The following is a 25,099-nucleotide window of genomic DNA, read 5'->3' as shown; positions in this document are numbered from 1 at the left end:
AACAAACTGTTTAAAAACAGTTCTTAGGCTTTTTTAATAGGATGAATAGTTTAAAAGAAATTTACTTGCTAGTAAAATCAAAGTGGTTGTTACCTTTACAGTTTAGACTTGTTTCACAGTGGAGATTAGTTCTGGATATTTTTAAAACAAAGTTGGTAGCTTTGGGATAGCAAATGATGATTAATTAGTGGCTACTTAAACAAGGATAATTTGAAGGCTAGATCATCTCCCTGAAGTCATAAATTCTAGATGAAAGGGGAGGCTTGCCTCCAATTAAAGCATCAATGCAGATCAAAACACATCTAATTGAAGCAATGTACCAAACCCAGTTACACTGTTTACTGCCTACTGTTAGGTCAGTTATTATTCAGATTAGTTTGTTACCCACAATTTTTAAAAGCATGGTGCTCACATCTATTATTAATGGACGTTAAGGAACTTTGCCTCTTACTTTGTGAGTTCATCTGTCATTTTCTTCAAATGCCTTCTATGTTGAACTGCAGATAAATAGTCGTGATTTGAATATCTCCAGAAAGTGATATTTGAAAAGCCTGAGATTTCCAGTATGTGATATTTTACGTATATGCCCTTCTTAAAAGGAGCAATCTGGTCACAGCTCCAATTTGTGCCTGTTCTTGACACTGAGGGAGAACAGTGTCTGAAACATCCTTTCACAAAATATTGGTACGTAAGCATTGAAGTTTGTTGTGACAGACTGAACGGGCTTAACCCAGAACTGACTTAAAACTAGTGTCTAAATGTAATGGCAAAGTGATCCTGCAGTTTAAACAGGCAAAAATCTCCTAGGGTATCTTTGTTCCTCAGTGGCATATCTAAAGCTTTTATAGGTAGTAGAAACCCAGTGAATTACTACCACATGCTAGTAAATTGAGGTGTAAAGATTAAATTTAAATGTCAAATACCACCTGTAGGGTTACGTGCCCTGCTTCCACAATTTCGGTTGGCAAAGCCCTACTTATCCATGCACGATATCCGGAACAATAACAATGCGTTCTATAAGCTGTGGATGCAATGAAACCTGATTTCTGATTAATTCCTGCCTCATCCCAGCGGCTGCAGTAGCTCAGCCCTCTCCCTCCATGCTTCCCATGATCTCACCTACCTCTGACACTGCCTCCAATTCTTCCCATTTATTTTATAGCACCTATGTAGTTCCCCCCCCCCCAGCCTAGATGGTCAGCTCGCCCTGCCTCTCTTCTCCAGCTGGTAGTCAGGTAACATGGAAGAAAAGGAGACATCGCATGCTGTAGGTATTTCTGTAATCGTTGGCTACAAGATGGCTACAAGCACAGTATAAAAATACTGTGCTTGTACTGCAGCCTTTTACTAAGGGGGGTAGAAATTTGTGTCCCTCTTCTACCGAGCTGTTGATTTACACCCAGACTTTGAGACCTTTATAATGCTGTCAGACCTCCTTGAAATTAGTGAATGTGTTCAAAAGTTAAGGGATGGGACAAGTGGGTGAGAAAAACATGATTTCCTTTGGAAAGAGACCTTAAAAGGAAAGGTGCCAAAGAATGTCCATCACTTAATTGTCTAAGGGGAGGAGAGGTCCCTTGCACTGTCTTTGTCAGGTTAAATTCTTCACTTCCTCAGAGTGACTTTCCATCCCTTTGTTGCCTCGGACACTTCTTGAAAGCTGGCAATACCCAGTTCAGAGAAAAGGTTTTTGGAGAATGCAGTAGAGCATCAAAAGTGTAGGCATGAGTCTGGACATGGAGCTAGGTCATCCTGATCATCCCTTCTTTTTATCTTGCATGTTCTGGGAGACGCTTTTTCTCAGGTTTTTTTCCTCAGTTGTCACGTCAATGGGTATAATGTATTTTATATTTTTTCTTTTTGCTAAATAACTGAAACTCTTAGATACTTTATTATATCTGATGAATCATTGGAAAGTTCAAAGTTGTTAAAAGCTATTTGACCAGGTGCATACCTTTGTGATTATTACAAATAATGTATTTTTGCTAAGTGATTGTAATTTATTTAAGAAATGTCATCAGCTGTGTGGATAGGAATAACCCCCCCCATCTTTCAAGTAATGGTTCCATACATCGCTGAGTGCGTGTGTGTTAGACTGTTGCAGAGGAGTGGTGATTGTGGCATGGTGTCTTGTTGTACGCTATCAACTGTAGCAGAGTGTTAATTAAGAACGATGTAACCTGCAACTCCAATTATTAGTATTGTCTGTTTAGCTGGACAGGAGCAGTGCCTTGCTTTAGTTACTTTGAAAGCTTCAATAAGAATGGTAAGATTAATGTTTTATTTTCACATCTGCTCATGAGACAGTTTAAAAATCCTGAAGTTTAAAATGCAATAGAATGTAAACAAAAGGGCTTCTGCTCATTTACATGTTAGCCAGATTTGCTAACTGATTGCTGTTTGAACCTAATCTACCACCTCCTGCTGCATTAGCTACAACAAACATTACATTTACATACTGATTTCTTATTTTGTTTTAATGTAAATAATCTGTAATTACAGTAAATTTGGACTTCTGTTGACATGAGCTTGTATAAATCTGTAAGTTTAAAATGGAAATGTTAATTACCTTGTGTCATACCTATTTATATAAAATTCAGAGGTTTTGGGGGAGATCTCCATGTGACTGAGAAAGATATTGCCTAATAGGAAATACGGAATGTATTTCATAAAAACTTACAGAACTGAAATGAAAAGGAGCATTTGCTGATCATTGATTGAGGATATGCTTTTGGTTTCAAAGCTTAAAATATTACTAAAATTTCAAAGAAAAATGCTGTTAAAAAGCAAAGTATTACATTAAAAAATCAAAGCATTAAGGCAGTAACTTAACAGTAGATACAACCAATCTGTTTTATATATTAAGTGTTACAGAACAATAGAAAAGCAGTAAAGCTGGAAGCTTAAAATGTAGTAAATATCAATACTAATACCATCTTGCTTCAGCATTGCGTAGGCTGATTGAACAGTTGCTGACCCTTAAGATTAGCATTATTTGCAGTTACACATTTTTTGGCTAAATATTGTTTCTATTCTTAATCTATTAGATTTCTGGTTTATAAATTATACTGTATGGGAATTTGGATGGAGTAGCTAGCGAGTAAACTCTTTCCAGACTTAATTGAGTTTTGATATTTTGAGTTTAATGAAAAAAAAAAATTCTTACAACTTCCATTGCTTGAAATTTAAGTTTCAAAGAGGAACATTTTTGTTTGTACATTCAAACCCAGCTGAAGTTTCAACCCCAGCTGAATCCTGGTCCACCACTGAGGTTTCTGTGCATTGTGATAATGCTGATAACCAATGCTATATAGGCAATCCACATGGATTCCTAAACTGGCCCGAGTCTCTCTTACCAGAACCGGGCAGAGCGATGACCGTGCTCAGGTCTATTTTCTTTTGTCTGTTCTTGGACTTCTTTTTTTGGGTGTAGGCAGAGTTCCTCTAATGGAGGATTGGTGGCCAAAACCACCACTGAGTTCCCTTGCCTCCTATGCTGAATAGTGAATGTATAATTATTCAGTTGAGGGGAAAAAAAAAAGTAATGGCAGTATATAACCTATCAGCAAATCCTTTTGAAAGCTAGGGTTTGTAGTAGCGGGGAAGCAGTGCTGATGAGAGTGGCCTACTTTAGTCCTGTTTCTAGAATTTGGTTTTCTTTTCCCACTAATTAATTCTCAGATTAATTAAATTCTGTTAGCACTGGTGGTGCAAAAAAAAAAAAAAGGGCAAAAAGAAAATCTGTCTTGACTTTAATGGGACCTGGGGTTTGGCCCTGATTTTTTTTTTTTTTTTTTTTAATTCCCCCTTTTTTTTTTTTTCCTTTTAATGCAGATGTTTCATTTGGAAGTTTGTAGTCAACAGATAACATTTGCAGGGAAATGAAACTGCTGCAAACACTGAAGCCAGAATTTTACAAATGTGCATTGTGTTCAAAGTCAGTCTTCTCACTACAGTTACATGCATCTAAAAAGAAATAAAAGTAAGCTTCAGCTTACTGTCAGCGAGAATTCTCCTTTAAATACACTTATTTTGTACGTTTGATCATAGCCTTAGTGGCTGAAAATACAGTTTTAGGGCAAGGTATGTTTTGGAAGCAGAATTCTATTGGCACGAATAATTTGGGGTAATCGACATCCCTAGTTGCTGGAGGAAATGAATATGGGAGGGGATTGACATCGCTGGCTGTCCAAGTGCGTGTTCAAATCCACCCCATCCCACAGAGGAGCGTTGGGACGCGTAGGAAATCCTTGGCAGAAACGGCCCTTCAGATGTGCCATCAATTCCTCCTCCCATTGACTTTCTAACGTGTATGGTCCAGGTCTTATGACTGTTAGACCATATGAAATTTTGTTGTAGGAGCTCAAAGGATTGGATCGGTTGACCACTGCATTTCTATGTAAGCAGAAGTAATATTCCTTGTTATATTATTTTTCTGAAGAGAAGGTGAATAATTAACCATGCACTTTAATTGCTAACACTTTTCAAACCAATTTTTTCCTCAATTTTTTCAGGGTTGTTCTCTTTTTTTTTTTTTTTTTTTTTTTTTTTTTGGCTATGAATATGTACTTAGAACTTGCTTGTTAACATCATTCAGCTTGTGTTGTTTAGAAATCCAAAACGTAGAGGTGTCAAAATTGTTAGTTACTTCGATACTTGAGGCTTTTAATTTTAAGGCACTTAAATTAAATGTTTGAAGAGTATTTTTTTCCTTTTCTAAATACTCTCTGCTGTCACATCCAGATGAAATAGAGAAGTGGAAAACCTGTCTTGTGAACAGATGCTTTTTATTAGCGTGCTGTATTTTGGGTAGTATGGAAGTGTGCGTATCATGCGTACCTTGAGAGACTGAGGATTTGATCGAACTAGCCTGTTTCATTCTACGTTTACATCAACTACAGAATGAAAACCTGAGTCGCGGTATTGGTTAGCATCTACAGATTTTCAGATAGAGTAAAAAAAATCTATAACAGAGCCTTGTGTGATTTTGTATGGAATCCAGAGCCATTCACATATGCTGTAATTAATGTTTTCAGAGCAATTAAATATGTCATTTGCCTCCAGTATTTGCTGAAAACAAATAAAAAAATCAGAATCTGAAAAAGCACAGCAGGATATTCTAGTTGCCACTGAACATTTGCCAAAAGAAAATATGGTTGTTGGCAATGCGAAATTTACTGTTAACATTCAAATTGGAATTACGTTTGAAAATAGGCATCCTGCTTTTCAGGACTCTTTTTTTTCTCTTTTGAAGGACTGTTAAGTATTTTAAAATTTTTTAGGGTTTTTCTTACAAGATTTTTTTACAAGTGCAGCTAACTTCACGTTCAGCATAGATGACTTACTTCAGTTACACTGTAGTGTCTCTCATACACTTCATCATACTTAGTATTGACAATCATAGAATCATAGAATGGTTTAGGTTGGAAAGGACCTTGGAGATCATTGAGTTCCAACCCCCCTGCCACAGACTAGAACAATGAATTATATTTATCTTCCATATTACAATATCATAAAAGAGGAGAAATAGCACTTCACTATTTTGTTTTGTAGTATGTGATTATTATGCTTAAGATGTCACAGAATCCAAATTAAGTTGCTGAGTGAAGATATTTTTTTGTAAGGTAATTTTTCTTGAGATGTTAAAGCAAATTGTGCATCTCTTGCTGAAGCATCCAGTCAGTATTGCATGGGTTCACTACCATCTGAGCAGCAAAACTGCAGCTCAGTAATTCTGGTAGAAGTCAAAACTAACAAATCAGGACTCAGATAATCTAGCAGTCTTTCTTGTCTTCTTGTATCTTAAGATACAGCAGTGCTCATCTGCATACAGAATTTGTCCTTTATTGTTAAGAGGAATGGCAAGTTGAAGTGTCGTGGAACCGTGAAGATGTGAAGGAAAGAAACCCAGTCTGTCATTCTTTTAAGAGTGTGTGATAAGAAAAAAAAGAATCAAATAAGCCCAATTTAATTCCATATGCCACTGAACAGGCCAAGTCTGCATAAATACTGTTTAGCAATCCAAGCTATGCTACGACATTGCTGCAGTTTTGTATATAAGATTGCACACAGCTGTAATTGCTGTGTCTATAACAGAAATCCTGCCTTCCGTTTTGAAAAGTAGGTAACTGCATAGTTTTGTACCTAATTAAGCAAACAGGATGCCTTTTTAACACCCAAATGTTTTGGTATCAGGAAAATCACAAAAAACCCAAGTTTGTGACAATATGAACATATAGTTGGCCTGTTTAATCTGTATCTTAAGATATTTTTTTTTTAATTCATAGGATTAAAGATGTTTTAACGTACATTTAAAACAATTTGAGCAGAACTAACTTCTCTAAATGCTCAATACCCACATGAGATATTTTGCTGTGGTTAGTTTTCCACTTCTAATGAGCTGGGTTTATGTGCTTTGAGTGAAACTAAGCGGAAGAATTTCCATTTGGTTTATGCTTCAGGTAACCCTAGAGAAGCGAGAGCATGCTTTGCCTTGTTCTGCTTACCATCAGTTTTTAATGTGCGTTGTAGCTTGATATTTTGTCTGGTCATCAATACGCTTACAAGCCTGGTATTAATGGCATTATGAGTGCTAAATATACCTGATGTTTGTGAAGATAATGTGACTCTCTATTTTGAGAATATTTAACATTAGAAGAGCTTTAAAGGCTGCAGTCACCTTATTAAGGAAGGAGTTCAAGAATGGCCTTTGGTCATTCTCAGCATGCTTCCTTGCATTTAAGAGTGAAAAGAGAGATGATAATGTTGTGCCTGGACATGTCCATGTAGAGTTTAGGGTACCCTGGGGTTTTTGCATCTAACTGTAAAACAAGCTATAACATGCTTATCCCTGATTTTCTTGTTTTTCTTTCAACCATTTCAGGGCCCTGCAGGAGTCATTAAATCAAAACTTCATGCTGATCGTCACCCATCGAGAAGTCCAGCGGGAGTACAACCTCAACTTCTCAGGAAGCAGTACCATTCAGGAGGTGAGTGCTGCTGTTTCACAGCTGAAGAATAAATGTAGCTCATTATAGCTAATGCCAGCTCTGTTAAAGAGGGTTTACGTGGTCTCGATGGATATTCCTTTATTTTATTGTCTCTTTTTTGGTTTAATCAACTGGATCATCAAGATTGCTGTAATTTGATTGAAGAACTTGGCCTAAAAAAAGGTTTTCTATTAAACTGTACAGAAAAGATGTTTCCTTTTGCATTGTAGTAGCAAAATATATGAAAAGTGCTAATTGAGTTATTCTGGAATGATGAGGGAAGGCAGTTATTCAAATTGCATTTTATTTTTAAGCCCTTAGAAGCTCCCTCTGTCTTCCCTCCTTTCAACCAGCTCCATCTCCATTTTGTAGGCATCTCTGCTGTTGCTGGTTGCTATCGTAGTGCTGTAATTCTTAGTGCCTTAGTAGCCAAATGGTTTTTTGTTTAATGGGTGTCACTGTTGTTCTTTAGAATGGCCAGCAAGGGGTGATATTGTAGAGAACTTAGTCAGAGTTAAGTCCTATAGGAACAAATATCTCTAATATGACTCTGGACCCTCTGAATTTAGAACAAGCAGTCCTTGCATATTTTTAAAACTCCTTTCTAAAGCCAAAGGTTGTTGTCTAATGGTCCATGGTATGTCTAATGCCAGATGTTTCGGATGTTATTTTCCATATAACCCACTAACTTCTGGAAACATGACAAACAATCTAGAGATGTGAATCTTCAGAATTCACATTACAAAATATTAAGATTAAATGTTTGCTTTTCAAATTAAATGTATGTTTGCTATTGGTCTGACACTTCTCTCAGCCTTTTAGGGTTAAACAGATTTTATAAAAGTTTTTCATGTCACATGCTGACATCGTAGACAGAATTTCTGCAATATTAGCTATAGGAACAATATCTCGTAAAACAATGAAAAATCATCATTAACTGTTTTCATTGTCAATCCTGTTATTCTTAAGATCTAAATTCTGGTCTTTCCTCTGAATTTCTACTTCACCTTTTTAAACCAATTATAGTAAGTTTTGGTTTTTTTTTTTAATAATATGAACAAACAAATATAGTTGCATCGGTTGTTTTTTTGAGGGGCCAAGCTCTGACTCTTCACAATCAAAAAGAATTTGAATATTTATGGGAATAAATGATCAGAATATTTGTTTTTAGTTTTAAAATGGTGAGATTCTAAGAGAAAACACATACATACATATTGTCTGTCTGGTTTTTTATCTGTGCTTTATCAATTATCCTGCTGCTTGTGAGTCTTGCCTGGCTTAAAGGAACCAGAAAGCAGTGACAGTGCACGGGAGCCTAGGCTGCCTTTAACTGAAGTTTTCTTGTTTGTTGTTAATGGCAGGTTACAGTCAACATACTAACATATAGGTGACTTAATTTAAAAGTCAGTGATGATTTTCCCCATTAAACAACCAAAATCCAAAAAAACCCTACCACCCCATAATCAGCATGAGTATCAACCTTTCTTTGCCTTGCTGTCTTGTATCTAAGTATTGCATCCAATATGGTGTTTAAAATTATGAAGACCATTTCAGAGGCTAAAATGAAAAGAGAACTCTGGACCTTCTTGTGCAGCTGATGCTGAACAGGTGAATATGTCTGTCTGTGCAAAGTCTCGTGCAAGTCACTGGGGATTTGGCTGAGGTAAAAGGGTTGGCGAACATTTGTCTAATTATAGAAAACAACCACTCTTTTGTATGTTAACTCCCTAATGGCTTTTTCATTTATTTTCTTTTCTTTTATCATGGAGTGAGCATTGTAACAAATGAATGATGAATGTAGTTAGTCTGTGCGATTTGGATGAACTGATGGTATCTTTCGTTCTTTCTCTCCCTTGTCTCTCTCCTCTCCGGGGACTGTTAGATTTTAATTTTTTTTGTCTTCGCTCTCTTGTTCACACTTTAACAAATTAATAGTTTACTTTTCCTTCTGGTATATTTTTGTAATCGTGGAAAAAGCTCTACGTGAGTTGCAGTTGCCAACCACAAGAGGGCAGGAAGGACTATTCAATTATTGCCTAAAAATGCCATTCAGTGTTTTCAAATTAGCTTCTGGTATATTAACAAAAAGGAGTATAATGGCCAAGTTATTGTTTGATTTACAGATAATTGGCATATTGCAGGGAGGAGACTTAATTTCACCCTTTTAAATTAAACAGGGAGATTTAAAAAGACATAAAATATTCATTAATGTTCAGTGATTATAAAGCAGTGGCATATATTTATTCTACCTTTATTACTGTTTCGATGGGAAAATACTGCAAATATTTCAGAAATCGACTTGGCCATACTGACAAGTTGAAATGTTTAAGCAGTGTTAATGCAATCTACTCACACGATATATCCTATGCAGAAAGATTCAAAATGACTACATCAATTATTAAAAGAAATATTTAAAATTCTATAAATGTTCTACTGCTTGCCACAGTTGGGTGCAACTGTCTCTCCAGGGCTAGTTGTTTAGTTTGCTGTGAATTTTAAGCAATAGATATTTTTTCCAAGTGTCTTAATAAAAACCCCAAACACACCCCACCACACCAAAGACCCCACACCACCACCCTTCCAAAACTGTCATAAGTATTTTGCAATGGAATAACTGCAAAATCCAGTGAGCTCTCAGCTGTGCTTTCCTAAACCACTGTTGCTTCAGTTCTGTCATCTTTTTTTTTTTTTATTGTTTAGAATGTATGTTTAATAGTAAATGATAATTGGATGAACTGTTATTTCAAAGAAATGTTGGTGTTCAATGGGGAAACAATCTGGCAGAAAATTCTCTGAGAGAAGCCTGAAACCACAGTGCTCATGTCTGCTTCCACAATTTCTTGTGTATTAATTCAATAGTTGGATTTTGGATGGTGCTTGAAAATGCCTTTTTTTTTTTTTTTTTTTTTTTTTTTTTAACATGCTTTATCTACATCTTCAGCTGTTTAAGCATTAAGATTTAATTTCTCCGTTTAAAAAATACAAGTTAAATTCAATGATATTGATGTGGGATTATAAGCCTATAGGGAATCTTCAGAAATGAAATAAAAAATTAAACCAAACTTGGGCAAAATTCTGGATATTGGATTTTTATTGTGAGTTGGGCAGGGGAGTTGTTAACTTGGAAAGTTAATGATAACATGTTGGCCTAAATTGCAAATTAATCTGTGTTACAGGTTTCTGACATCTGTTTGTTCTTGTAAAATTGCAGTATTAAATTAATTCTGGGCAGATACTGTTCTGGGAAATATCATGATTACTTTTTTCCACGATCTGCATCTTAAAGTGGAAATTAGTAGGTTTTGTGCCAGTTTGGAGACTGTAAATGAATATATTTCAATACATTTCCAATGTATCATATGATTAAATAACGACAACTCTAACAAATTGAACTCCTAATACTTACAAGACTAAAAGGAGTTTTCTGTCTGAATACTTGCTCTTTATTCTGTTAAGATACTTTGTACAGGCTATCCATAATAGGAGTAAGCAAATTTTTAAATTTTGATTTGAGAAGCAATGTGCTAATTTATTACAAGGCATTGCCGTGTTCAACATAATTTGCTTTCTGTCTATTATTACACACTTTTTCTCATTTCGAAATGAATGTTTCTGCTTCTCATTTTTGCAAGTTCTAGTTATATTACTTGATGGAGATGAAAACCAGCCCTTTTCAAAGGGGAGAATGTTTAAATGGTTCATGGAAAGCAAGTTTGTGTTCTTATCCTGGAGCAGAAAACTAATTTGTGAAAAACTTTCTGAATTTGAGTTCTTGTCACAACAGCACGCTCCACACTTTTTATTGTTCTAGTCAGTGGGATAGGAAAAAAAAATAAAAAAAATTTAACAAACTGGGTAACTGTTAAAAACAGGGAGTTTGGGTCGTCTATTTTACTGTTGGTATAGACTTTGAAGCCTTTTTGTGATTCCTGGGTGCAGGATTACAGAAGTATCCAGTGCACACAGGCTGTGGCTGCTAAAGGGTGGGTGAGTTAAATATGCAGAAACCTCGGGCCTCTTGTAGATTGGCGATTTTTATTTTGTAACTGCTGGAGATTCCAGTTGAGAATACTAGGTAAAGTATGTACAGGGGACTATAATTCCTAGTAAAACATAAAATCTGTGCAAACAATGCAAAGAAGATGGGTCCCTAAATGCTGGCTGCCTCTGCATAGCTGCATCTGCTCTTTATGCTGTTCCTTTAGCCAATAACCTAATTGGAGGCTAGCTGCTTAGCATCTCTGTCACCTGTGATAGGTAATATATTTGTTCTTTGTTCCCTATAGACTTACTGGCTAAGGTGGAATATGAAAAGCGATGTATCCAATAGCACTCCAGGCAGGAGGAGGAACTATTTGTGCATACAACTGCTTGGGCTGACATAAACTATAAATTCTGTGTGGACAGACCCTAATGACAGTTTGAAGTCCTTTGTGCTGTATTTTTTAAAACTTTTTTGGTAATCGTATGAATGTGAAACAAGATACAAACCCACCATTTATAAACACGCAGGCAGAAACCTTATTTAAAAGCCCTAAATAAAGACAATATGTAAACACAGCTAAGCAGATGAATTACCTTCAGCATGCAAAAAAATAATCCAGCTGAAGGTCTCATACCTTTTTCAGTTCTGATTTTTGGTATCTGTACAAAAGAGTTGCAAGCCAATTGTTGTTGAGTGAGATCATCCACAGTAAAGGTCAGACATTGGCATGGGGGCACGATATGTATAAATAATGTTCTTTTTAATGTCGTAGATAAGTAATTACAGTGAAATACATTTGCCAGAAATCAGAATGTGGACATACGGGAATATGGTACATACATTAACTGTTTCAGAAAGAGCATGTTCTATTTGGAGTTTTTTAACTTGCTTTAAAATTGTTGAAAACTATTCCTATGCTACTAAATACCAAAAAGTGTTAGTTACTGATTTTTTAATAGGAGGTGCACAAACATTCTACACTATTGTTCAATTATTTTCTTAGTATCAGAGAAGCTAGTAAAATATGTTGCTGCTGTACGGATTGTACTCGAGTCGTATATTCTTTTTGTGACATTGAACATTTTGTTTGCTTTTTAAAGAAATCTGTCATGTAAAAATTATATTCAATTTATAGCGAGTATACATAATTTAAATATCTATCGCTGTGATAGCCTCAGTGTTCTACAGTGGTAAATGAGTACCAGCTAGCGAGCTAGGTTTTGACTTTTTAAATAAGGAGAGAAAAATATTTTTACAAAGCTAAATCAACTTCTTGATTTGTTTGTTTGGCTTGCTTTATTTTTTTTTTTCCTTTCTTTTAAAGAAAACCAGCACATTGCTAAACTAAATTGTATTTGCTGAAATAAATCCTTGATAAACTTTTTGTAAGTGGTCATGTGTTAGGAATTACACGAGACAGCAGTTCCTTGGGAAATAAAGAGAAAATACCTTTTATGTACCTGTTCAAAAGTGATAGCTTTATTAGGCACGTAAAATATCTTAATATCTGACTGCAGAGAACTGTTTCGAAGAGATCATATTGATAAAGGTATAGAACCATTATTCTTTTTCTTTTTATGCAACAGAAACTGCAATAAGAGATAAAGGAAGGGCACTCTTTTACTTCTCTATTAATTATGAAGCTTAATATATTCGTCACAGAATATGTTTCATAACCTGTAATTTGGTTTTGGTGGGTTTGGACGTGCGTATCATTAAAGCAAGGATCTTCAGTTATCAAAAACTAGTAAACATGGACATTTTTATATGCAAGAAAAGGCAGAGAGTAAATAATTGCACTGGTGACCAATACTGTAATAATCCTGTTTTACAATATGCACTTGACAGGTTGTAATAGTGCTAATTGAAGAGACTAATTCACACTTGCTTCATTCTATTCAAAGGCAAAATCAGCAGCTTGTTTTGCTTTTGACCAGATGGTCCTGATGAACACCTACTGTGCACTTTAAGTGCTTTACTAGAATTACAAAGGCTGGGGGCTGCGTCCGACTCAAAATGATTTGAGAAGAGAAAAAAACCTCACTGCTCAATGGATTTGGTGCAACTAAATTAATTCTAGTGGACCCATTACACATTGAGCCCCCTTTTCAAAGTGCTGAGCCTCCTCGTTTGTTCTGTAGCAATGAGAAAGTGAAAGGCAGATTACTGCAAACAGAAATAAAAAAAAAAAGTGCTGTGAAAAGGAGAAAAGAGGCCTTGAAGCCTTTTCATATCATTTGGGTTTTTCAAGTGCGTTATTTTTGGGGAGGGTGGATGTATGAAAAGCCAATTGGAGTTTTTTTTGTTTTAAAGTGCGCTATTTAAGTACTATGAATATAAAAGCAAGAGCAACAGTTGACTGAGTTTACTGTGGTAAAGCTTTGTGTCCAAGGATGAATCAAATTCATTATAGTCAATGCTTTGTATTTTCATATGAATGTAGGGTTAGTTTCACAAGACTGTGTCTGTTTAGGATAATTATAATTTAATATTTTCCTTTCATAAAGTTATCACTGTAGATATCTAAAATTTGCTGAAAGCCAGGTTTTTTCCTTGAATAAATTTAGAAGCACCCAGAGAGTTTAAAACTCCAAAGAGAGCTGTTTGATTTTCAAGGGAAGGCGAGGCATGTTCCAATAGCGTCAAAGCACAGATTATTATAACTAATTAGAAGTCACACATCTGTTAGCTTTCGATTTGTCAGCGCTTGTAGTTTTGTGTGTGTATTTATATCTCCCTTCTTCCTTTCTCTCGTTCTCTGTCTCTATTACACTCCATCCGTAAGCGGAGTTGGATTTGAGAGAAACTCCCAAAGGATAAGGATCAATTTATTTGAATTTGAAAGTAATGAGGAGTCATTGTTATAATTTTGGTTATAGGTTCGGCTCCGTAAATGCTCAGTCATGTGAGTTGTCCTTATTTTAGAAGTAATCACGATGATTGAATGGCTTTGCTCATGTAATTTAAGGATGCTAAGGATTTTGGGGATCAAGACCTAATTTAAAACCCTGAATTTTTTAAAAACTGCAATTAAAACCATGGCTTGCTATTCTGATTTTGCATATTTGCTGTGTTTTACTTTCGGGGTGGAGAATTTTTATGCAAGCCTTCTATGATAATGCTAGCTATTAAAAAGGTGTTAGCATGAAATGACAAGAAAACCTAAGCAGCTTTATGAACATATTAAACAGCTATGTCCCTAGTTCCTGTGCTATTTAAAGTGGGGAAGCAGTACTCTGTAGCTAAACAGCATAGCCCTGCTATCTGCATAAATTATACTTGGTTGAATCAAAAACGAAAAATTAAATTTATCATTTTTCATAATTAAAAAAGACTAATTTGCAGCTTGTAAATCAAAGTGTGCTAGAGCATGGTTTAACCTTTCTATCCTATGTTAACTATAATATGATCACTTCTATTATTGCATGATATACACTTATTTAAAGAAAAAACCAACAATCGTTGAATTGCTGATTTGTTTTCAAACAATGAAATTTGTATTTGTGCAAATTATAGTAGGCGCAGTGTTCTCTCATGTTTTCTCATCAAACAACCCAATTATACTTATAAATAGTGAGGTGCTAATGAACTGTTGTTCTGGAAAAGTTGTTTGTTTTTTTTTTTTTTTTAACTTGAGTAAGAAAGGAAACACTTCACAATTTTAGAGTGCTTGCTTGGTGAGAAAATATTTGAAAATATTGTACTTATGTAAATCACGTTGGTGCTATCACTTTTAAATACACAACAGAAGCTAATCTAAAACCCCATCAGTTCATATGGAGCACTACTAGATTCTTGACATTGTAAATTGCTCACTTAATTGGGAACTGATGATTTACTTTTAGTCATTGAGTTACAGAAGTTTTTCACTAAGAGTTTATATTTCGGTTTAAAGTTTATTAGTGCATTCATTTAATAGAAAGAGGAAAAATTTTGGAGAGTTGAGGTGATGAGAATATATAACGTAGTAGTTGTGGAGATACGACACCGAAACGGTCAACAGTATCTTAGCAAAAGCGTAATGATAGTGCTGCACTACATCGCTTTGTAATTACTATGCAAGCAAAATACTCGCTTGCCATTTCAAATGTGAATTAATAATGTTTGTCTGTGTCTGGTCCATAACATCTTAGTGAAACAGTGTGCTGTCTCTTTAGTGAACCCATTTCAGTTATCTTCCCACGTCTGTGTAAAACATGAACTTGAAAAGTTATGCTTTTGGTTTTTGTACCAAGAATCATGGGCATAAATTGAAAAGCCTTGCACTCATTTGAAGGATAAAATGGCCTCATAATCAGCCTCAAGAAATCCCTGTTACTGTTTTTAAAAAGGGTTATAGAAGCCCTCGGCAAACATTTGCAATAAGTGGCAAAATTTATGCCTTGCTTTGTGATAGTTGCGTGACCAGACAGTGGGCTATAGGATTTTTTTAAGGTTTTTACAGCTGCAGGCAAAAAGCATCTGTTCCTAGAAAAGCCTTCATTGTTTAATTTTGACACTGACTTTTCCATGCTGCTTGTACCAGTCTCTGGATTAGGTGCCACTAAGATAAAATTTGTTTTAAGTTGCTCCCAAATGCAGCTGTCACTATACATGGCCTTGTAGCTTAGGCAAAGTAGACATAATCAAAACAAGCATCTTTGTACAAGGTCATCTCGGCAGACTGAAAAAGCTCAGAGCAGGAATTTTGACAATATTGTATCTTGTGAGTAGCTAGGCTATTAGCTTTTGTGTTTGTTTAATAATTCTTCTGGTGATCACTGAGGTGTATGACTGCCTCAGAAACAATGAAAGGGGTTTTTAAACTGGACTGCTTTTTCTTTTACATATAATTTATATTATATTTATTTTGATTGAGCAGTTACTGTGTTGTTAAATTATATACACTCTGTGTGTCCCTCTGTGTGTGTGTGTGTATTTCTACCTCTACAGTGAAATGGAGTGATCTACAAAAATTGGGAAAACTGACATTTTTGAAAGAGCTTCCATTTCTTTCCTTCAAAGTTTCCAGTGAATTAAAAATGAAAGAGCACTTCATTTTATGTATCCTAGAGTTGTGTTAATTTCTACCCAGCTGGTCTAAAATGATTGATACAAAGCCAAATTTGTGACTGCCTGCATTACAAAGTCTGTAATTTGCTAATGAATTATGATAATAATCTTTCATCATACATGAAAGATTTAGACAAACAATTTACTAACTATATAGTTTGATCACAATTTTTGGGTTTGTACCAAGCCTCGAATCTACTTTATTTTTCCCCGTCTAGATTAGCAGACCAAAGTGAACTTATTCGTAGCTTGTTTTGAAAGCAGTAATGCTGGAAGATATGTGGGGATGATGGGGGGCAGCAGAAGTGATATAGGCTTGTAGTGTAAAACTCCATTCTTAATGTATATTCAAATCAAACCACCCAGTTTTCAACTAGAGAAGCATCAGAGTATGCACGGCGCAAGAAGTTGTTTGATACTGCATCTGCTGTTGTAGGGACATAGAATTAAATGAAAACAGCTTAGAGATGTTTCTCAAATTAAACCTCCTCCAGGTATGGTAGAGACAAACTGCTTAAAGCATAGTTAGACAAAGGCACAGGAGCAAAGTAGGCTTAAAAAGAAAGGAAATAAAACCAAATCCTCCAGAAATGGGGTGACTGCCACAAGGTCCAGTCAACCTGAGTGAAATTTGTGATTACCTGCAGTCAGCAAAACTGTTGATCTTGCACACTGCGGACCTTCTGAGGACAGTGTTCACACTAGGATGTGAGCACAGTATAAGCATGTCTCTTCCTATTTGAAGTCTATGAATCTTCTTATATGAATCTATCTATGACAAAGGTTACTTCCCAGTTCTGTGGAGCTTGCTTCTGCGTTGGATATTTTTTTTTTTTTCCAATAGCAAGCAACGTAGGAAAAAGAAAAGGAGCTTTCAGCGCCCTCTGCCTTCTGTTTTGCAAATAGACTCACTCATTTTTCTGCTCCTCTTGAGCTCAGTTTAGTTCAGTGGATTTAAATTATCAATTCGATATCCACCCTAAAAAACCAACCAACCAACCAACCAAAAAAAAACCCCAAGACCTAATACATGTATCCAGTGCTGCCATTATTATTTGGATTAAACTGTTGACTTCAGTGGTTTCTGGCTTGATATACTGCTCTTCGGACCATGAATTACCTGATTTTTTTACCCCCAAACACCCCTACTCCCCCACACACCCCCAACAAAATTGTATTGAGTTTCCTGTGGCTACTGGTAACATGAAATGCTGTGGGACTGGTGAAAAGGCAGAAAAAATAAAGAAACAAGGAGTAAAGGCAAAAATGTAGGACAACCAGCAATATCAAGAAAATGCGAGTGCTGGGAATGTGGCCTTGTGAAAAGACAAGGAAAGGAGCTTTGGGGTAGGTGCTGACTGGAAAGGGGGTTGAACCATGAACAAAGGCTTTTTGTTATTGTTTTGTTATGTTGTTTGTTCTTATCAAATGTAGGGAACTAGAACTTTGTGAAAAACCAGGATGATTTCATGAGTTACTTCTTACAGAATCAGGTTAAAAGGAAAGAGTCTTAAGTTTGGTTAGAAGGTGATATTTTTTAGTCAATCTTCCCAGCTGATAGAAAGTGCATAACAGTGCTTAATCTATTTGAATTCATTTTGTTCTTGAAGAAAAAGAGATTAGAAAGTCTTGATTTTTCATGAGTTACCCACAGAAACTCTCACAGACTGTGCCATATGCAGCATAAAGTAGCGCTCGTGATGTTTTTTTAGGTTTGATAGATTTTTAGGATTTAAGAGAATTAAATACAACAATAGAAATTTTTGAGTCATCATTCATTTGTATGTGTTGCTTTGGAACAGGCTGTGTGCGTGCGTGAAGAACAGATTTGATGTACCAAAGACCTTAACTCTCACTGCTATTCTTTCTCCCAGGAAGGTGATTCTCTTTAGTAGCTGTTACCTAGTATATCTAATATCTACTAACTGTCTTGGAAATTATGATGTTATTGTCATTTGAAAGTCTAGAAGAATATCTTGAGACCTTCACAATATTGGAAACAGATAAGCAATAAAAGAAAAAAGGAAAAGAGGAGTACAAAGAACAAAGATTTTTTACTATTTTTCTACAATGTGTCTATAAGGACAGTATTCCTACAGATCTGTAGTTATAAAATAGCAGTAAGTCTGTCTGCCTAGTATCACACGGTATAGCTGTACATACCTTACTCCAACCCCAACAAAGAGAAATGGAGAAAGGAATACTGAATCCTAAGAACTGACATAATTTCACTAATTTCGTTCACAGCATCAGGGCAAAATGCAACACCCCAAATATCTCTGCTGTTTCTTCCAGGAGAAACACAGAGACAAAAGTTTTATTGTTCTCAGCCTGTCATCTGAAATGAGTAAAATAAACCTACCTTTTACTGAACTCAGCAACTCTAAAACAGTTACTCTTACTTAAGAAACATTGTGAGCTATGTTTGCGTCCCATTATTAGTCACTCTGTAACCGTATGCTGAATCTCAGTTCAACATCTCCCCTCTGTGTCTTGCATAAACTCTTGTTTGCACTTACCCATAAAAAGTTCCTCTTTTAAGGCAAGAAGGACTTATTCCTGAATAATTCAAAAGTGGGCAGTGTAAGAAGTGCTTAGATTAATCTGGCGAATGTTTTGTGTGTTGACAATTTCACCTATAACTAACAGTCTCTTTCACCCACTCTGCTTAAAAGGTCTCGGCTCTTTTTTATTCTATGCATTGACATTGGGCTGGCAGAGAAAAGACTAGACTGCAGCTGAGAACTATGGCCACAGGGCAGCCTAGCCCAGGACTAAGACAAACAAAATGGAGAAGCTCGGATGCTCACAAAAAGCAGCAACAGAACAGTGGAAGAGGATACTTTTTTGTAGTACAAAACAGTAAAGTGAAACTTTTCTCCCTGATACAAAAGGTAAACTGTCAAGTCAGGCGGGTCCACGTTAGTATTTCAAGGTTGGGTCTCATGAGACCAATGAAAAATATGGAAATTCTCTACAGCATTCTCTGAGGTCTGGGTAGGGTGAAAGTTTCTTTTTTTGATAAACTAAGAGTAGTAGTCTGAGATGAAACTTGGATTGCCATAGAGTTGTCTTTACGCTCCTCCTTAAGTCTTCCCACAGAACACTAAGTTGTTCGCAGCGATGTCTACCTTAGCCCACATACAGTGCAATAGCACGTCTGCGTGGAAAACCAGTTGGTGGTGAGGATCTAACATCCACACTGTTTATGTTTCTGGCATTCTACTAGACACCACTTCTAGTCCGGTCCTGTGGATTGAATGTTTCTTGGTAGTTGAAATTTAAAAATTGTGCATCTTCTGTTTTAGTGCGATCCTAATGGTATTTGGTTTGCATGCTCTGAGACTGCTCCGTCACGCAAGCTTAAGTATAGTAAATCAGACAAGTGGGAGGGTTAAGATCAGGAGTGCGTTTTTGAAGTGAAACACTAATGCAATTCCATCCTACGAGTACTGGATCTGCATCAGTCCTTTGGTGCAAACCAATATTTTCAAACGTTACAGCATTGGGAAACCTTCTCCACTGTAGCAGAAACACCATCATTTTTTAATAATTCTTTAAGCAGAGGTGGTCAAATTCTTCTTGAATGGGAATAAATAAATGAAAGATTAAGTAAAAAGTGCACCTCCTGTGTGTTTTCAACTCACTACAGAGTAGCCAGGCAAAGAATCCACATGAGCAGTAAGACAAGCCTTTTGAATACCCCAAAAGGTGTAGTTTTTCCTTTATAGTACGTTAGCATTTGCTTTGTTCCATTTTTTTCTTAAGATCAGTTTGAAGTGAGGAACAATAAAACTTGGAAATAAAATGTTTCTTCTGAAACATAAATGCAGACTGTTTGAAGTAGAGGATAAGTGGATAAGTTTAGCATGCAGTCTGAAATAAGCATCTGTCGTCTCAAGACACCGGTATCAGAAGAGCACTGCAAATCCAATTTCAGTTCTCATTTTGTGTCTTTTGCCTTGTGTCAGTTTATAGGTCAGATCTAAGATCGTTCAGGTTTGACTTACAAAATCTGGCAGTCACCCATCTATATTTTCTCCTCTGGAGGTGATTTTGCTTGTTTAGTAAACCATATCTTTTTCTCTTCTTTTTAATGATTTGTTTTCTTCTGTTTCTTTTATTTTCTGTTAGTCCACATACATGTTTTCTTTTTCACCGCTTTCTCATTTCTGCTCTTTATCTTCTGGTTTATCAACTCTTTTGCAGTTTTTATTGAAAAAACTTTTAAGAATTTCTTCATTGCTGCTTGTTTAAAAAAATCAAGATGGTTTATCTGACTTAACTTTTATAAATACTATTTTCTCTTTACAATGCAGAAAAACATACTGCAAATCAGAAACTTCTAAATTATTGTGCTCTTTATACTTACTTTCTGCAATGCAGAGTGCTGAGTATGTTGAATTACACTTGAAAACTGTCCCTGTGTGGAGGGAATTACTGAGTACAATGCTTGCACGTTAGCTTTTCAAACAGAGAATGAATTTTCACTGATTATTATGTGAATATCAAATGGATTTTTTTCTATCAACTAAATTGTTATTCTTGGTATTAACTTCCATAGTTCAATAAAATTATACTTTTGTAGGATTTAGAAATGAAGTGGGTTTACATTTTTGGTGTCTTTTTCTTGGCGTATATTTTATACACTGAATTTGCATAACTAAGAGTCTCCTTCTGATTCAGAGGAGGAGCTGTTAGTACAGATCTGTAAAACAGTTGTTTTATTAACATCTTCAGAGGGAAAAACCAGAGAGAATAGCTGAATATGTAAATGAGCAGCTTGTGATGCTATAACTTGTCAAATAACCACTGATGCAGTATAGCTGAGCAAACTGTTTCAGTGTGTGCATATACAGTAGGTACTTCTCTCCAAATTAATATTTGCATTTGAAATATGTGTGTAGTGCAAATACATGAGGAGTATATAACAATTAATAATATTTTGTGTTTGATGTTTACATACTATGTGCTCTGAATTTTAATTCTTAATGTTATCTGCTTCTTTAATCATCTTGAATTAGTGTTCCAAATGTATTGATTCAAAGGGATTTATTACTTAGTTATTAAGGTTTGATAGGCATTTTTATCCTTGAAACAGGTTGGGTTTGGTCAGTAGTTAGCTGGCGTTTTTTTTTTTTTTTTTTTTGAGGTTGCCATTTTGTTCTTCAAAATCTTAAACCGTTTCAAAACTCCTGTGTCACCTTTATGAACGTTTCTGAGTTGTAGTTATGTGAAAAACTTACAGAATAGGACACTGCTTTAAAACTGTTTTACAGCTTGGAACCGCTCTGTGCAAAAACACTACATAGTTTTAAAATAAAGGTGTACTTCTAATCTGATTTAGTTAAACCAACGTGAACATTCTTATTTATCCTAAGGGCAGCTTGTTCTACTGTAACATAAACAGGAGGAATTAGATGAAGTTCAAGGACGGTAAGGCTTGTCCTTGGTGAGGTAAAAAGAATAATTTCAACCTGTATTAGTTAATACATAACAAATAAATCATAGTAAACCCCTTGTATTTACAAAACAGTCACGCACCTGCATCTGGTAGAGGGCAAAACTTTGGTTTCCCTCAATAGTTCCATCTTCACAAGTAGAAACTACAGTCTATGCTAAAACCAGCCGTGTACCAATTGTAAAGTAATGCAGTAACACCAAGTACTGTCGTGCCAAATGTGAAACATGCAATAAACCTTCTCAGCATGCCCTTCTCCCAGTGCTTCTACCATCTTAGTATAATGAGCTGAAAGTTTTCCCTCTGAAGCGGCATGTGTTCAACGGTATAAATAAGGACTTTGATTTGAGGACCTTTTACGGTCTCTATTTATGTAACAAAAAATTATTACCTACATTACTATTTGGTTACCTATGTAACCAAAAATTATTACAATAACATTGAGTAAAAAAAAAAACAGTTGCATGTTCTTCAGGGTATTTGGTGTCCCCTCCTGGTTTTCTTTCCATGATGACTGTTCAGCCAGTTCAGGAGTCCTTTGACTTTAGTTGGTTTCATAGACAAAAAAACACTCCCAAGACTTTTTTGAAGCTCTTTCTCAATTCCTTTCATTCTTCTGTTCTCCCATTTGTGAACCATGGCTAACTTACTGTAATGCAGTTAGAATTTGGAAAAAAGTCAGTTTTGTACTCTCTTTGACTGCTTGGCAATTCACATGTAATGTTAAATTAGAAATGACTAGAAAGTTTAGTGTTCGTCTCTATCATAAATAAAACTTGTTTGTACTTTTAATTTCTATAATCATGCTATCCATGTTCTACCACTGTTAAAATGACTACTTGTTGGGTAATTTTTTTTTAAGTTCTTTGTCCAGTTTAGTGATAAACGTCACCGTTATAGAAGAAATGTGAAAATACTCTACCGTATCATGAGGCTTGTGGTGGTTTGGAGGAGTGCAGTGTTGCAACAGTTGTTCTGTGATCTTAGGGAAAGGAGTAAGAGATGTGGAGCAGTGTTTATGCAAAATAAAGTTAGCTGTATTCCCAAAATGCACCTTAAGATAGCTTGTTTTTCTGGTTATTTTATAAAAAAGTAAGACCTTCTAGCATCGTAAGTTGAGGACCAATTCTACCTTCCTGTCTGTTTGTGCAGGTAGGATGTTGCTCCTGCAAAACTGTCGGTGTCCTGGGAGTCGTGTCCTGCTGCCCTCCTCATAGAGGGGTCTCCAGAGCTTGAGTGTGGGAGAGGGAAGAGGAGAGGATGAGCGGTTCTCAGCAGCTGTTTGCCCTTAGACTTCTGTTTTGGATCCTAGCTGGGAGTCAATGTCATTTTATAGCTGTATTTAACTCCCTGTCATCCTGCTCCCCTCTTCCTCCCCATGTGCTGCTTTGAAGGCAGCCCCTGGGGTCAGCGGCAGCCTGGCTTCTGCAGGAGCCGAGCCGAAGCAGTGCAGAAGCAGGAGCCAGGCAGACCTGTCAATGGCTTTTTTTCCCCCCCAAGTGTTAATTGTGGTCACAAAAGTTAAGTGTTTCTGTAAAATTAACATCACGGTATTATGTATTTATTTTCCACCATGTAGCTTCGCTGTCAAGTTTCCTTAGCAGACAAGTGAAAACACAATATTTTTTTCTAACTGCTGTTACAGCAAGTCTCAGCCTGGGATCTCAGAAAATCACAGTGTTCGTACTGGTTAGCAGCTAATAGGAAACAATAAAGATTTAGGGTTCAGAATTTAATTGGCATTGATGTTGATGCAGGAAGAACAACTGCACACAGTTTACTCTTGTGAAGCTTTATTGATTCTTTTTTAAAAGGGAAGCTCTGATGAAAGTAAAAAGAGGCGTTTAATTTGCAAGTATGTCTACACAGTTTTTATTCTGAAATGTGCTTTTCTATCCTTCTCCATCCCTGCACAGTAAACATGCCTTAAGATCTTCTGATTCAGAGACGGATACTGAAAAACAAAAGTGTAAGCTTGTCACGTCTACCGTTCAGCTCGTTCATTTGCAAGATATTGGGGCTTTCTTACATTTTAAATTTGCATCTTTCCCAAGGCTAATGTCTGATGTGTATTTAGAAGTATTTTTAAGATAATGTGACATGAGCATGTCCTCAAAATCTCCATCCCAGATTCTAATCTTTTAGTGACCTATTTCTGAGGATCAGATCAGCAATATTGCTCTTCTGTATATGAGCAGAAGCTTCTTGTTTTTCTGAAATTACCTGTATACCAAAGTCTAGAAACAGGATTTTTTTTTTTTTTTTGTCACCGAGGCAAGTGATTTTTTGAATTCCAGTGAGTAGCTGAGGATATTTCTTCATGGATTGATCCCATGCTTTCAGAGTCTGCAACAAGGTCAAAGATACGCAACAGAATGGACTGCAGACACCCTTGAATGGCTTCCTGCTCCCATGGCTTCCTTGCAAACCATGATAAAGATTGAGTCTTCTGGGTATCTTCATTGGCACAGCCGCCACAGATGGACCTATATTCAATAGGTGGTATCTCAATCCCTACTTTCAAAACAATTTTGATGATTTTGGAAAGGAGTGACTTATTTCCCCTCCAATCTGATCCATCCATTTTCTCCACAGGTTTGGTGATAGATTACACATGTTTCTTCTGGTCTGGAATTACAATTCAAAATGCCTGTCTCTGTGACACCATTACCAGCAGCTCTTGGCTTTTTTGTTGGCTTTCTGCCATCCCTGCAACCTTTTTTTCCTGCTGCTTTTCAGGAATTCGTTTTCACAAGACATCTGCAGGCAAGCCTTTTCTGGGTCTTCTAATCCATCAGGCTTTAATAATGGCCTCTTATTTCAAGAGAAGAGGATTTTACAGAAACTATTCCAAATATCTAAAATGAATACAAGATGAGGATGCTTATCTTTAAAATTAGAGGGCCTGAATACCTTTATTTTCACATTCATGTGGAGAATTTTGATGTTACTGAGCAGGTTTCTCTTGTTGAGAAGGTCAGTTAATCCATGTTTCCTAACCTGCCAGATTCCTGTCTGTACATTGCAGCTCATTTCTTGCCCAAGAACTGTCTTTGACTGTGAGTGTGTCATGACTGCCATTTATGCATGTGTCACTGAGAGACACAAAGCTACAAAATAAATTGACCAAATTTATTGTCAGCAGTCACACCATCCATGTGACGGGATGCATGGCTTTCTGTCCCTTTCCTGATGGGAAAAGCAGTAGGTGACAGCTCACTTGCCCAGGCAAGGTCACAAGCTCTTTATAAAATGTTCTTCAGCAGCTGTTGATAGTGTGTTTGCAAAAGTCTCATGTAACCCAGTATCATGGTGATGATCACCCATTAACAAGGATGTTCAGAGACTTGAATCCTCTTTTAGAAAGCATTTGGTGTTTCAGAAAGGCCTGTTCCCTTATAGTTCATCTGTTTGAGTGCCCAAAGATGATGTTCCCAGATGATTTGGAACATTTTTCACAACCAGGAGACCTTGGAAGATATCCTCAAAACTTTCCAGGTTGTGGTTACTCAAGGCTTATCTTTTAGTTCCAGAAAAAACAACAAACAAAGTGCTAATGAATCTATCCGGACCTTACATCTTTGTAGCCTGCCTGTTATAGATGTTCTTGAT

General features: G+C 36.2%; 1 protein-coding gene across 1 annotated transcript in view; it reads left to right on the top strand.

The window, feature by feature from the left end:
* Positions 1-25,099, top strand: part of FAF1 (Fas associated factor 1) — a 171,525-nt gene that overhangs the window by 45,795 nt on the left and 100,631 nt on the right. The window contains exon 7 of the mRNA XM_082483796.1: positions 6,884-6,989. Within this exon, the coding sequence (XP_082339922.1) occupies positions 6,884-6,989 (106 nt within the window). The remainder of the gene's footprint in view (positions 1-6,883; positions 6,990-25,099) is intronic.

The sequence above is a fragment of the Vanellus vanellus genome (assembly GCF_965231255.1).
Source record: "Vanellus vanellus genome assembly, chromosome: 5".
NCBI lineage: Eukaryota > Metazoa > Chordata > Aves > Charadriiformes > Charadriidae > Vanellus > Vanellus vanellus.
The sequence above is the reverse complement of the archived record's forward strand: the minus strand, read 5'-3'. Positions and strand labels throughout refer to the sequence as shown.